Source organism: Diceros bicornis, chromosome 11 (assembly GCF_020826845.1).
Source record: "Diceros bicornis minor isolate mBicDic1 chromosome 11, mDicBic1.mat.cur, whole genome shotgun sequence".
Taxonomy (NCBI): Eukaryota; Metazoa; Chordata; class Mammalia; order Perissodactyla; family Rhinocerotidae; genus Diceros; species Diceros bicornis.
Genome location: NC_080750.1, coordinates 1806522 through 1821787, shown reverse-complemented (window position 1 = coordinate 1821787; position 15266 = coordinate 1806522). Strand labels below are relative to the sequence as shown.

Below are 15266 nucleotides of genomic sequence, written 5' to 3'. Positions count from 1 at the left end.
TTTCCATCCCCTTCTAATGAGAAATTTCATTTTCCCAGTATGCTCTGTGGATTATGGATCAGAAAATTTGGGGGAGAAGTTGAATAAAAATAAAAATGCAGTGTTCTATGGAAACAAACAAGGGAACACTGTGATCATTTTGGAACCAAAACACATTGAAGTTGAAAGAAAAGATTTTCTTTTAACTCCTAGAGAAGACATGGGGAAATTTTTCTCTTTCTATTTCACTTAATTCAATGAAATAAAACCTAAATACATATTATAACATAACTTAAACACTATGTTTAACATAACTATAACATTTTATGAAAGGAACCTGAGAGATTCTCCAGCAGGGAAACCTGGTGGAGAAGTGGCACAGTGGCTCCACATGGTAACGTCTACTTTGTATTTGCTCATCATTTTAAAATTTTCCCTTTTAGGCTAGAATTTTGCAGAAGTTAACCCTAGCTGAGGACTATTCAGGAAGGAGGAAGTTAAATTGTGTCCATTTGCCCCTTTATGGGATAAAGCAACTTGATACATCCACCATCACACTCCTACCCTTGTGGGCTCTTTATAATTTGACTCACAATTAACAGAAATTTTTATGTGGCTCTTCCTTGAGGATTATGGTCTTTGTTCAAACGTGATGCTGCATAACAAGGAACTGAATGAATTTCCAAACTTGATTTTAATTTTTTACTTGGACACTCCATTAGAATAATATTAATAAATATAAATTGTGGTGAACAAATTGAAATCTATTCTTTTAGATTCTGCATTGCAGGAGCCTTTAGCTTCCTCCCTGAATGGAGACGCTGTAGCAGTAATATGAGCAGCCAGCGGATGACTAGAAGTTAGAAGTTTCCTCCTGAGGATGGTGGCCATGGCTAGGAGGAAAAAAAAGTAGATAAATTTATAACAACTGGACGTGAAGCTAGAAATGCGTCTTACAGCTACCAAAAAACTTGGAGAAGCCCCTTCATTCTTTTTCTATCACAGAATGAACAGATCTCGAGGGCCTCGGAAAGGCAGCCTGGATTTGGTGACATTTATAACCAGAAAAACAGAAAAAGGGGGCAGCAGACAGGCTGTTCTTATTATAGCCACACTTACCTTATAGCTATTGTATTTTCACTTTCCTCATACAGATCAGGAACATTGAATCACCCCAAAGAGGCTAAGTAACTAGATCTTTAGCAAACAACTTCCATAAATTTAGAGACAGTGTTAATACAGTATTTCATGTGATCTTAGAGGGTCACAATGCAACTCTGGAAACACTCCTTGTTGGATAAATAAAAACTTGCAGATTTCCAATTTGCAGGCTACAGATGCAGATGTGATATTGTGCTTCTAGACAGTTTTAGTCTCTTCTTTCTTAAGGTCCCCAAACCCTGACATGACTGCTTGGACCGTATCTGTCATGAAGAAAGCCCGCTTCAGTGCTTCAGGGGGAGCAGCGAGTGGGCCTGTGAGCGTGATCTCTCCTTCTGAAGCAGTCCTCAACTCGAGTGCGTGTGTGTCCACAGCCACCCGAGGGTGTTTGTTAAAGTGCAGATTCCTGGACATGACCCCAGCAATGCTGGTTTTTTTAAGTCTGGAGCAAAGCATAGGAATCCGAACTTGTAATCCACATTCCTGGTGGACCTGACACAGGGGAACTCACACACCAAGAAATACTGCCCTCACCTTCTGAAGGGACTCAAAATGACTGTCTCGGTACAAGTATTATTTTCTCTTTTGAAAGATTAATATTATCTTTCTCTTTTGAAAGATAATCGGCTTCAAAAAATAGCCAAAGGTTATGAGCTCAATTCTGTTACAGAACCAGGAAATCTCTCCCCATCCTTTTGGAAATTAATCTTGAACTTTGCCATGACAGCTTCGTTTGTGTTATTTAAATGAACTCTTGGATTGTTCTTAAACTTTCCAGATGCTTTTGTTTATCTACCCAACTAGAAGATGTATTCCTAGGAGGCAAGAACTATGCTTAATACATATATTTAAAAAATATTTCCAACATTCTCTAGCACTCAATAAATATTTACTAGGCCCTCAATAAACATGTTTTGATTTTGGTTAATATGCAACCTGAGCTGCTTTAAAGTCTGCTTTACCTTCTGAGGCGTGAAGCCGCCTCTCTCGTGGAGGCTGCTTCAGACCCAGTTGTTCCAACATCCCCTTGCACAGGAGAAAATGGAGGCCATACCTCAGATTCATTAGGAATTGGCCTCTGTGCACCTGGGCTCTGGTATTCAGCCACAAGGAAAAGGCAGAGCCACGGCAATAGCTGTGATTTCCCTAGACTGATTACCTGGCGAGAGAAACCAAGCCCTTGGGGTGTTCCAGACTCTCTCTGGCCTATAAACCTGTTTGAAAACCTGTTTCTCAGAATTTAAAGCTTAGCGCGATTGAGGTCAGTATTGCAGTAATGCCAATAATTCTACTGCTCTCAGCTTTCAGGTGCAATTCATCTTTAACTTTATTCTCATGGAAAGGCAACTTTGGGGAAAATAGTTCTAACTTAAGCTGTTTCATTTTGATTTTCCTTCCCTTAAGGGATAGTTCTGCCAATAGGATTTCCTTTGGATTTTGTGCTTTCTAAACCTGAGCACCTTCCAGTGTCTGAAATTATTCCCTAAAATGAGAATGGTGCTGAGTATACAAGATTTGGTACATCACCAGGGCAGTGACTCGAGGCTTTCCAAAAAATCTCAAACAAGCCATTGGGTCTGAAAGTAATTTCAGTAACTGGGACTTCATGAAGTTTCAAGATTACCTCTGCCTTTAGGTGCTTTCTAAGGGGTATGATACTGAGCCACACTGCCCCGTGGAACATTCTGGCAGGGTCGATTTCTTTCTCTTAGGGGTCACTCCCGTCTGAACAGGCAGCTCCACTCTGGTCAGCAGTCAGGAGCACCTGCCGGGGTCAGTCAGCCGCCTCCTCCCTGCAGCACCTCCATTCCTGGGGCCGCGGTTGGAGGGACGGCCCAGGGCGCCACCTGTTCACCGGCTGTGAGACTTCTCTCCTTTATTTCCAGAACCTGAAGGACAATGGCTCCAGATGGACATTTATTGGATCAGATCTTGCCACTAGTTTAAGGTGGGAAAGGTGTTCATTCACACCCAGGATAACACCGTTATTTCTCCCTATGAAAAACATATCTGTATGTTTAGAAGATGTTGCTCCTAATATATGAATGTGCTAAAATGGATACAACTTCAGACTGTCAGGTTTCTCTGAATTAATTTACTGACATTGACCTAACTTGCAAATAGCAGAGAAATAACGAACTGGAGCCACTCGTCACGTGTTACCTTGGAGTCACCTGCTCAGATTGAGCTCCTTGCGGGCAGGGTCCAAGTCTTACCTATTTTTCTATTTTCAGCACCCAGAACTATGCTTGGTGCAGCACAAGCACTAAATAAATGCTTGAGATGGAGTGTTTGAATATATCCTTTTCCACAGCATGAAAAATGGTCAAAGAACTGCAGTAACTTACGGACCAGTAGAGGGCAATAAAGTTAATTTAAAAAATTCTTCTGGCCCAGTTTAAACTCACTTTCAGTCCAGTTCTAGCCTGGAGAGGCTTTCTCCAGAGTGGTCTCAGTTAGTCTCCTGACCTCACTGTAGTCCAGCTACCAGCCTCTTGTACCATCTGAGATCCCTATTTTTGCCCCATTACAATAAAGTCTATAAGGGGGTGTGCTAGAGGGTCAGGCTGGGGGTGTGCATTGATTTATACACCACAGCTGTCTCTGTTTGGTCAGTTCTTGGCCTAATCAAGACCATTTGACAATGGATAATCCTTAGAAGTGAAAGACAACAGAACCGCTGGTAAGACGTGGAGTAGGGCAGAAATTTTGGCTTTAAGCTTCATGTAAGAGAAAACCATATAAACCGTAAGATACCAATTCCATTTAAAAGAATCAACCCAAACTCGTGTCCATATTTATGCTATAAATAAGACCAGAAAAAATGCAAACTGCAGTTATTAATGCATGGTTTAGCCAGGAGTTAATACACGGACTAGCAAGTGTTTTTATCTTGTTCGTGCTTGCTTCTGCTTTTCAGATTTTTAGTGAAAGATATTTCTTCCAGATAAAAAAAAAAGTATATTATGTAGCGTCTCCCACAAACGATTTAGGATGAGGAAGGAAGGCACGACTAGTTTTCCTGAAGCTGACGTTCACGGGCCTCCCTGGTCTCCGCCGTTCTCCCCTCCTCCCCACAGGGAGGCTGGGGGGAGCGAGGACTGAAGGCCGTGCAGAATCGTGGGATGTTCCACTAACTTCACTGTTCCCTGTGCTCTGTGGTCACCGTGCCACACACTGTCTCACATGCTCCTTGGCTTGTGTGGGAGCACAAGTACCAACAGCTTTCAGGAGGGGCTTTTCTTCCAAATTTCATTTTTTGATATTGCATTTTTCTATCTCTACAGAGCCCCAAATCTACTCCTATGTTATTTTTAGTCATCTTCACAGGAAAAAAAGTCAGTCAGGCTTCTGTCCTGTTGGCTTTTCATAAATAGAACAGGAGCTAGGCCCCCCCAGGAAGCCTCCCCAACACAGGGTTTATGTGGGACCTTCGTCTACACCCCATTAGAAGGCTCCCTGCAGGCGACTGGGGGGCAGGGGACTCATCGCTGGAAAGGCCTTACTTTAGCGAGTGGGTGCAGAGGCTCAGGTGTCGCTTCAGCTCCTCGTCCTTCTCGTAGGACTCCAGGACGCTGTGCGCTTCGTCGTGGTGATAGCAGTAGACTTTATAAACGTCCTCCAGCGGCCCTTTAATCTGCAGGAACACCTCTCCTGATAAACGTGAGACAAGGGCGACACGCTGTCAGGTCAGACTGCACCAGCACTTCACGCATTTGTTATTCGACAGTGTTGACTTGTGTTAAAGGTTGGGGGCCCCCTTTACCCTGCGCTCTGCAGGAAGGTGGGAGACGTTAAGTGACCTCTCCTCCCTCCCTCCCTGTCTCTTCCCACCCTTCTTTTCTTTCACAAACAAAGGGGGAGTTTCTGAGCAGAGATGGCTGGTTTCCTCAGAGGGGACTTGATGCTCTTGGCTGGCCAAGGGCAGCCTTTGGCATCTGTCTGTGGGGTTTGGATCAGGCTGTGCTACAGACATAGATGGGTTGTCTTTACTCTCTGAATCTGCTCCTCGCCTATAAAATGGGGACAACGACAGATCCAGTCTCACAGGGACATTATCAGAATTATAGAGGCACTGTGTGTAAAGTTCAGAGGACAGAACGTACACAGCAAACGCGCACATGGAGTGGTCTTTGTTAATTGTTAGAGGTGTGGAGAGTGAACTGTCAGGTCCTAGGTAGATTATTTTCCACTACTTATTCCTCTGACATTGCCCGAGTTTCTCTGAAAGGCAAGCAATGGCGTTTAGGGGAATAAAATATTTCCTTACATGTGATAATGGAAAAAATTGGCCATTATTCCTGTTAAAAATCCATTGGATAATACTATGAACCAGGGTTATGACTGTCTCTTCATGAAGCAACTTGGGCTAATTGTGTCCAGGCATTTAGGGAATCCTTTTTGATATTATGATGATATTGGGTCTATAACTGATTGCTCAAGTAGATATTGGACAATAGTTTAATTGCCCACTCCATTACTTAAAAATGTATATGAAGCATCCACCCACCCCAGCACGGTGTTAAGATGATGTGGGAGACACAGAAGAAATACGCAGCAGGTCTGCTCTCAAAAATATTGCACCTTGGGGATGGATAATCATCTGGGACTGAGCTGGCTGGGAGTGACATGGACCATGAACCTGGGACTATCACAGTAACAAGGGTCAGCCGTCCTCCTACAGAGTCGACGCGCCCTGTACCTCCAACACAGTTTGCACACATTGACTCCGCATGCATAGGAGGAGAAAACAGGTTATTTATCCCTATTAAATAAGGGCGGACAAATCTGAGTCTGAAAGAAATTACTGATCTTCCCCAAGTCCCGTCAGGAGGTGGCAGAGCCGGGATCAGAGGCCACGTTCTCCTCATTTTTCTGTAGGTTTTGGCCCTCCACACATGGAGCTTTGCTGGACGCTGTAGAGAGTGATGCTGTTGGAAAGGACACCGAACTCAGAACCAGAAATCACTGTCGTTTAGGGCTTGTGTGATGGCTTTGGGAAGGATTTTTTAAAAAAATACTTTGAGTCTCGATTCTGTCATTTGTAAAATGGAAATAATAGTTGCTCTCAAGATGCTTTTGAGAATTAAATAGGATGTGGACATAAAAAATGCCCAGCACGGATGAGTTCTTCAATAGATGGCACTGTCTCTTGATGTGGGTCTACCATCTCCAGAATAAAACACTAGTACTTTCATAGTATGACATTCTTTTCTGACTTTTATCCAGCCAGTAAAAGACTTCTTTTTCCCTTTCATTAAATCGGATTTCCCTGTGATTGTAGTTAGACTCTGCGTGTGTCTGTGTGTGTTGGTTGTTTGTGTGTTAATGGTGCTTTTTTTGGACTTGTCAGGAAACTCAGTGACTGAGCATCTTTGGAACTGAAGGGATGAGGGGTTCTGGTTTTGTCCCTGGGGTTTCACTGAATTGGTCCTCCCACCAGTGTAGGTCTTGTAGATTGGTTCCTCAAGACAGCAGCACAAGAAGTAAGAAGGAGAGTAGTTACAAGAAGAGAAAATGAAATAGGGTGGTGACTAAACCTAGGGCATTAGACAAGGAGAGCCTCCTGGTGACAGAGCGGGCAGCGGACGCAGTGAGGGCTTCACCTTGCTGGACATCAGCCCAGAAGAGGGAGTGAGCAGCAGGCTTAGGAGACGCTCCCCAGCAAGCAGGGAAAGAGGGTGTGAACACACACAGCCACACTAGATGCAACTGTAAATGCGCATGTTCACTGCGAGGCAGCCTGGAGTAGAGACAGAGAAGAGAGAGGTGGAGATGACCTTGTGAACCACAACAGGATCAAGTCAGAAAGTCAAAAGGCAGAGGACACAGACATTTATTTTACCCACAATGAAACCATTACTGGTAAATTCCCACGTATTTTCTTTAATAGGAGTGGTCTGGTTTGAAAGAATTTATAGCTCTTTCCTTAACAGCAGAGTCGGATTTTTTACTCTATTGCAAGTAAAATTCTGTTGGGGCTCTAATAATAATTATTAAAGTTAAAAGATATTTAAGCCCTCTAATTGAAAATCATTTATTCACCCAAAGGCCAAGTGCGACACTGGCGGGCAGAATGTTTGATTCCCTTCCAGATCCACCAATGTATTTTGCTTTATAATAGTGCAGATGAAGCCGTGTGTCTTGCAGCAAAAAGTGATTCTGTTTCCACGGTAACATGACTCTTGTCTGCACTTCTTTAGTGGTGAAGGTCACCTGCTCCGTTTAATGTGTGTGGGCGTGAAGGGAGGATTGGAAGTGGAGAAGGGACTGAGCCAAGACTGGTGAAGGTAATTCCACTTCTGGCTGCCTGTAACAAAAGCACCGGAATCCTATAAAATAAATATAACTAGCCTGTGCTTCTTTCTAAAAATTCTACAACCCAAGAATGTCTGCACTGGCTTCCCCAAAAAGCAATCACCATGAAGAGGAGGAAGAAAATGCACCCTTTTTTCCTTAGTTATCTTCTCTAAAAACAAATCCCCCAAATATTGAACATATTTCATGTCCTGGAACCATTCCTCCTGTGTTGCAAATTGCTCCCTCCACTAATGTAAATACGCAGGTGTTCGTGTTCCTCTTCTTGCCCGCCTCGTCTTTACTTCTAGACTCTCATGTCCATCCGCAAGATGAGCCACACCAAATGATGTGGCCTCTGTGTTATCTGGATCCCATTCTAAGATGAATTTCCCCTGCCAGTAAGTAAACCAGGGTAAAACCAATGATATTCAAGAGATCTCTGTGTCCTCAGCCTTGATTAGGAATATGGCATAAAAGATAATGAAGTAGTTCTACTCTTTACTTCATTTTTATTTGGCAACAATTTAATGAGTGACTGTTATGCACTGAGAACCTTGGTAAGTACTGCAGATACAAAGAACCAACACTTCCCTCAAGGAGCTCATAAAGGCCAGGAAGGGAGGGAGAAGAGTAAACTCTCATTTACCACACTATGTGAAAAGTCTGATAACAGAGCAGTAAAACACAGAGGGCCAGCTGTTCTGCTCTTGAGGATCTCTGAGCTATTTCCATAACAGCTTGCCTTTGAAATCAGAGCTGTGAGTGAGTGAAGAAGCACAGACACACTTGAGGGAGTCATGTCTGTGCAGAAACTGCAAGTGGTCCAGGATGGCGGGGCTCGGAAGAGGTCATATTGGTAGGCGGGTCCAGATCATGAAGGACCTGGTGTATCATTAAGGAGTTGGAACTTTAGCCTGAAGGTGATGGAGAAGCCCTGATGGATTTTAAGCAGCAGACTGACATGATTAGACAGTGTTTTAGAAAGATAACTCCGGTGGGTAGTCGTTTGAAAGATGGAATTTGGGGGAGGAGTTAGTGAGACTGGAAAAGAGAAGCCAATTGAAAGCTTCTGTAATAACACAGGAAATCAATAATGAGCTAAACCACATAATGTACTTCTGTCAGTAGCTGCCATGTGCAGACGTGCATCAGATGTTGGCCATAATCACTAAAGCAAAAGTGAGGAGGATGGAGAAGAGAGAAGGAAATGGACAGTGCACATGTGGGAGGGAGGATGAGGATAATTCCAGGCAAGTCCCAGGATTCTGGTTTCAGGAAGCATGTGGATAGATGATGACAAGATAAGGAGAGAGTTTAGATTGAAAGATGACTAGTTTAATTTAACTGTACTGAGTTTGATTTCCCCAGAGTATATTCAACTGGAGAAGTCCTTTATGCAATTGGATGTATGAGTCTGGGATTCAGAGAAAAAAGATCTGGGAAAGACATGTAGATATGTGAAACTTGAGTAGTAGAAGTCGTGAGTTTGATATGGTCATGCAAGAAAGTCCGCAGAGTGAGAAGAGAAGAGGGCTTGAGGACCAAACGCTGGGGATGCTAACGCTGAAAGGAGCCTAGAAGAAGAGTCCACAGAAAAGCTTGAGAAGACACAGCCAGAGAGAAGAGCAGAAACTAGGATTGGTGTCAGCAGAGCCAAGGACAAAGCAGTGAGAAAGACTGCAAGGAGGTTGAATAAGTTTGTGGGTGCAGAGCTGCCTTTGTCCCCCAATATCAGTCCCCCCTTTTTCTACAGCAATATGCCCCAAATAAAAACTACATTTCCCAGCCTCCTTTGCAAAAGGTGTGGCCATGTAATTAAAGTCCACCAATGGGATGTAAGTAGGTATCCTGTGACAATATCCAAGCACTTCCTTTAAGAGGCAGCTAGCTCGCCCTTCACCCCTTCTTCTCCATCTTTTGCTCCACCCTGCTCCCTGGAGATGCCACCTTGTCCATGAAGATAAGGGTGAATGGGGCTGTGAGCGGGAAGAAGCCTGTATCCCAGAGGACTTGCGGAGCAGAGCTGCCAAAGATCTCTAGGATACACGCCTTTGGACTTTTATGCAAGAGAGATAAGCATCTATCTTATTTAAGCTAGTAATGTTTTGTTTTGTTTTCTCTTTCTCCCAGCTGAACTTGATTCTAATCAACACACTATGCTTTTCTCTTTTTTCGTAGGAAAATATTTTGGGAGAAATCATGACTAGTTGAAGGCTCCCTCTTTACTATCGGTAAAATTTTATTCAAAAATTCTATGAAAATATTATGTGAACTGTTACTTATGAAGAATGTTACAGAAGAATGTTTTATTTCCTCCTAAAATCCATGTGTTGAAGCCCTAACCCCCATTGTGATGGTATTAGGAGGTGGGGCCTTTGGGAGGTGATTAGGTTTAGATGAGCACATGAGGGTGGGGCCCCCATGATGGGATTAGTGACCTTATAAGAAGAGGAAGAGACCAGAGCTTTCTCTCCACCAGGTGAGGACACAGTGAGAAGGCGGCTGTCTGCAAATCAGGAAGAGGGTTTTCACCAGGAACGAGGCATCTTGATCTGGGATTTCCAGCCTCCAGAACTGTGAGAAATAAATGTCTGTTGCTCAAGCCACTCAGTCTGCGGCAATTTGTTAAGGCAGCCCAAACTGACTAAGTCAAAGAGTTTAAAGTAGAAAGTTATTTGTATTAGCAAGGAAAAATATGTAATAAATTCAGCTCTAAAAACCAACTACAATGATGTTAAAAGAGAATTTTAGTTGAAATCTTAAGTGTGAATTATGGTCTAAGATATATCCCAAAAGAAAGTTCTGTGGTTCTAAGTAAAACTTCTTTGTCAAGACAGGGTACTGAGATAACACAGAAGGGGGTGGGATGCTCCGAGGACGGAGGGTGGATGTGACCAACTCCTTGGAAAGGAGGTCTGAGACCTGGGTGAGATAATCTGAGCTGCTGGCTGTTACTTCCTGGAGTGACACTCACAACTGAGGAAATGTGCCACTCTCAAATGAAAGAGCTTTGCTGGCAGCTGTCACCCAGGAGCTCCACGGAGCTCCCCACCGTCTCCTTATCCTGCTTGGTCGAGGGCCCAGCTGCTAGGACTAAACAGGGCAGCAGATTAGCCAGCCAAATGCCAGACCATGGACACGTTTTCTTCCTTTCTTCTCACTAGCCCATGCTGCTCATGTTCTCTCCCTGGCTGTTGGGAAAGTGTTCAGGGGCTCACAGGACTCTGGCATGCGTAGCACTTAGGACTTTATTTCCGTGTATGTTCTGTGCAATATTTGACTTTTCACAGGTCCGTTCAAATCCAACTGCTCAGTGAAGCTACTGACCTCCACCAGCCAGCTCCATTAGCGCAGCTTCCTAGAACTCGACAGTCTCCTCGGAGAACAGAGCTGCAGGGCTTGTTACTAAGCCACCCTGGGTTTATCTTGATTACAAGAATAAGTCCTACTAGCCCTGCCACCCATCTTGATCTCACTCAGGAGACTGGAGGTCCAACCGTGTTGTATCCTGGGGACTGCTTCCTGCTGACTTTTCCTTTCTTGTGTGGATTTATTTATACTTGACCCAGAAAAATCCCTTTCTTTCTGTCATATTCTGTGAAACTGACAGCTTTCCTGTTGCTGCCAACATCTGGAAGGAAACGCCCTTAACTACCAGCTGCTGCCTCTGCATCTCCCCTTCCCGGCCTCACACAGGCTGGTGTGCAGGCCTGGGCTCTTCCCACCTGCCCGCTGGCCAGAATTCACGGGGTCAAGGCTGTCTGTGACCTGAGTAAAACATACAGACATGCACACACACACACACGGTGTGACAAGAATGATACCAGAGCAATGATTCAGCTGAGCTACCTGTGGCGTCTCCCACATGGCATCAGGAGGTGAACTGTCGGTGACTAATGCTCTTCACACAGAATCACTGCCAAAGGCACAGAGTCCCCCTTCTGGGACACACAAGAGACACGGCTTTAGGAGAACGAAGGGCTGCCAGGGAGCAACAATCGTCACCCACTTCACCCGCAGAGAACAGAGAGCCCTAAGTTGTCTTTGTCTCCGAGGATGACTCTCCCTCAGGAAGAGGCACAGGAGACGCTGCACTTCCTGTACCACCTGCTTCCTCCAGCTCTGGTTCTCAGCACCATGTGCACGAGGCAAGCACAGAAAGGAGACTCCAATGTCTTCATAACTCAGTCTTGTCTGAATAGTTTGCAATATTCCAACGTTGTTGCAAATGCAGAGCAGAGGACACAAGGCTTGTTTGGTTATCAATTGCTATGTAACAAACCACCCTAAAACTGAGTGCCTTAAAACGACAAGCATTTTGATTTTCTCTTCCGATTCTGTGGGTTGGTTGGGATCAGCTGTGTGGTTCTTCTGCTCCCCTTGATGTCTGCAGTCACGTGAGGGCTTAACTGGCTGGACGGTCCAAGATAGCTCTGTCACAGGTCTGGTGCCTCGGCAGGGACAGCGGGAGGGCTGTCCTCAGCTGGGATCTGGGACAGCCGGGCCACTTCCTCATTCTTCGTAGCGTCCAGTCTAGTCTCTCTCCACGTGATGTTTCCAGCAGGGTTGCTGGACTTCTTAAATGGCATCTCCCCACATCACAAAAGTAGAAATGGCCAGCCCTTCTTAAGGCTTCCGCCCCTCGCTGGTAGGTGTCACTTCCACTGCCTTGTGTTAGTTAGCGAGTCTCGGGGCCAGTCCAGAGGCAGTGTGGGACTAGACTACGGCAGCGCGAATACCAGGGCAAACGGTCCACTGAGGGCTGTCTCTAGAAAGTGGCTCCTGCAATCACTGTTCATTCTATCACATGTGGAAAGGATACTTGATACGTTAAATCACCCTTCATAGAAGAAAACATGTCACCTTATTAGATAAACAAATCATCAAGATGCATAGATATTGGGAGCACCTAGAAACCACGCATATCCTCGAACCTGGTTTGTTTGAAACACATGATCAGGACCTCTGAAAAAAATTCACCTTTTATTCATTTGTTACATACATAAGAAATCAAGCTTTGTAAATAGATGGGTAAATTTAATATTCTCAGAATAATCACACGTTAGTAACACCATGTATTGGATATTTATTAAGGATAGGCACTGGGCTATCATTATTTACACATGATGTTATCTAATCTTCACAAACACTTTGTGGTGCAGGTTTATTCCCTCAGGTTTCCAAATGAGAAACGAGGTTTCGTAACTGGCCTAAGATCGCACATCTAGTCCTGGATGAGCGGGGATATAACCCTAAGTCAGTTTGATGTTGGAGCCTTGTGTGTCCCTAAACTCTACACTCCCATCTGACTTGCTTTGTCTTTGCTCACCATTTTCTTAAAGTGCTACAGAGTGATCTTCAGTTTAAGCGGAAACAGGAGCCAAACCTCATACTCCCACCCCTAAGCCTTTAGAACCCATTTCCCATCTAGATGGCCTGCTTAAGTCAGATTTTAAAATCCAGTTTCCATCTTGGTTTGATGGTCCAGACAACTCCCCAGACTCTCAGATCTATGAACACACGCCTCTGTGCTTAGACCTGAACCTCACCTGAACCCCAAGGTTATTACTGAGTCGAATTCTCCTCCTGGTTTATCGAGGTATCAGGAAAGTTTCCCCCTCGGCACTAGGGCTGTGAATCACCAACTCTCACGCGTGCCATCTAAGGACAGGGAAATGGGACACCTGTGCTTTTCATTTTGTGGTAACGTGGTTTTGGAAATCTCATCAACAATCAGTTTATCTTTTGAAACGTGAGATGGGAGGTTTAGCGATGGCAATTGCCAGTGAGCCCTGTGTCGATCCACGGCTGCCGTGTACAGGTCATGGAGCCTCCTTGGGGGCTTTCTTCCAGGCAAGTGGATTGCTGTCCTCTATAAGGACTTCCCAGCCTCTCCTGCCTTGCGGCCTCTATGCCGTTTGTCATTTAGAAAGTCTTTTGCTCTAATCTCCACCTTCTAATACTTTCAAGTCCAAGCTCAAAAGCCATCTTCCAAATCAAATTTTTGCTCAACATCTGAGTTGAATCAGTTAATCTCTTCTCTGTGAATCTGTATTAGTTAGGTATTGCTGCAGGAAAAAAAACTCCCCCCCCAAACTCAAAGGCTTAAAAGCACGCTGTTTGCTCACAGTTCTCTGGGTTGACAGTTCTAGTAGATCTCAGCTGGGATGGCCTGTCTCCACGTGCGGTTGATGTGGTTTATTCACGTTTGCAGGCTGTAGCAGAGGCCAGCTGGCCGAGGAGGGCCTCACTCTCGTGTCCAAGGCTGAGGTGTGTTGACTGGAATGCCTGGTGGTCTGAGCCTTCTCTCCCTGAGCAGAGAGCCGATGTCGCCAGGCTGTTGTAGAATGTTGTTTTGCCCCATTTTACTGGTCAAAGCAAGTCACAAGGGCATCCCAGATGTAAAGGGTGGGGAAATTAAAATAGGATTCCAACTCTTTCTTTTTCAAATATGGTCTTACTGTTTTTTTTGTTATTGTAAATTTTTCTGTAATCTTCCTCAAAGTTGCAGTTTATGGTTAGTAAACTTGAAATTGTAAACATCTTCAGTTGAGTTTTCTCTGTAAACCATATTTTTATTTTGAATTAATTTTATGCATATAGAAAAGTTGCAAAAATAGTACTGATCGTTTCCGAGTGTCCCTCACTCAGCTTCCCCAGTGTTAACATCTTACATAACCACAGGACAATTGTCCCCGACAAAGGAAATGAAGTTTGCTTCAATACTATTAACTAAACTAAGCACCTTATCTGAATTTCAACACTAATGCTCTTCTGTCCTGGACTCGACAGGCTCCACTTGCGCTGTCATCCCCCTCGGTCTTTTGCAGTCTCTAAGGACTACAGCTCCTCAGTCTTACCTTGTCTCTAATGACCTCGACATTTAGGAGAGTATTGATCAGTTATTTTGTCGAGTGTCCCCCATTTGTGTTTGTCTGCTGATGTCCCCTGTTTCCTCATGATTGACAGATATGATGTGTGTCCCCCAGTGTGTGTGCATTGTATCACAGGGGTCAGGATGTGATATGTGCTATTTCCTGGTATTGTTGACTCTGATCACTTGGAGAAGGTGGTCTCTGCTGGTTTCTCACTGTAACGTTACCATCCTTCTCTTTGAGGTTAACAATTACTTAGGAGATACCTTGAAACTATGAAAAGTATATTTCTCCTCAAACTTTCACCCACTAACTCTAGCATTGATCAATGGATTTTGTCTGCGACAATTATGACTGTAGTGTTTGCCTAATGGTGACTTTTTATTTTCCTCTTTCCTTCTATGTTTACTCATTGAAGTCTACTGTAAGGAAGAACTTTCCTTTTTCTTCATATATTTCTATCAGTATCAGTATTTATTTTATTCTATGGGTTAAAATTCAATACTAGCATTATTTATTTTGCTTCTAAAATATGTAAACCATGATATTTTTAATTAGGAAAATACTCTCCTATAAGCACAGAGGCACCTAATAAGCTCAGAGAAAATTCTACTAAATGGAAGCTATTAAAATTCTGATTATATGTCTCTCAGTATTGAAATGTGTATATATTTGAGCTGAAATGTTATCACGGGTACTGTCTTTTTGACTCCATTTAGATTCTTTTCTTTCTTTTGCAAAATAAAGCTCACCAAATAAGTTGCTTCTATTTATGATTTTTGAATATTTTTCTAAATATGGATATTGCAAAATTTGGTACAGGATATAACTTTTTCCTATTAAATAGGAACTCCATCAAAAGCTTCTTTATGTTAGTCAAGTTTTCCAAAATATAATTACAGAATTTCAAAATTAGATCTTTTACATGATATAAACTCTCATTTAAATTTT

At 43.6% G+C, this 15266-nt stretch overlaps 1 protein-coding gene across 1 annotated transcript in view; it reads right to left on the bottom strand.

The window, feature by feature from the left end:
* ARHGEF38 (Rho guanine nucleotide exchange factor 38) overlaps positions 1-15266 on the bottom strand; it is a 112353-nt gene that overhangs the window by 41946 nt on the left and 55141 nt on the right. Inside the window, exon 4 of the mRNA XM_058549754.1 lies at positions 4647-4794. Coding sequence (XP_058405737.1) covers positions 4647-4794 — 148 coding nt within the window. The remainder of the gene's footprint in view (positions 1-4646; positions 4795-15266) is intronic.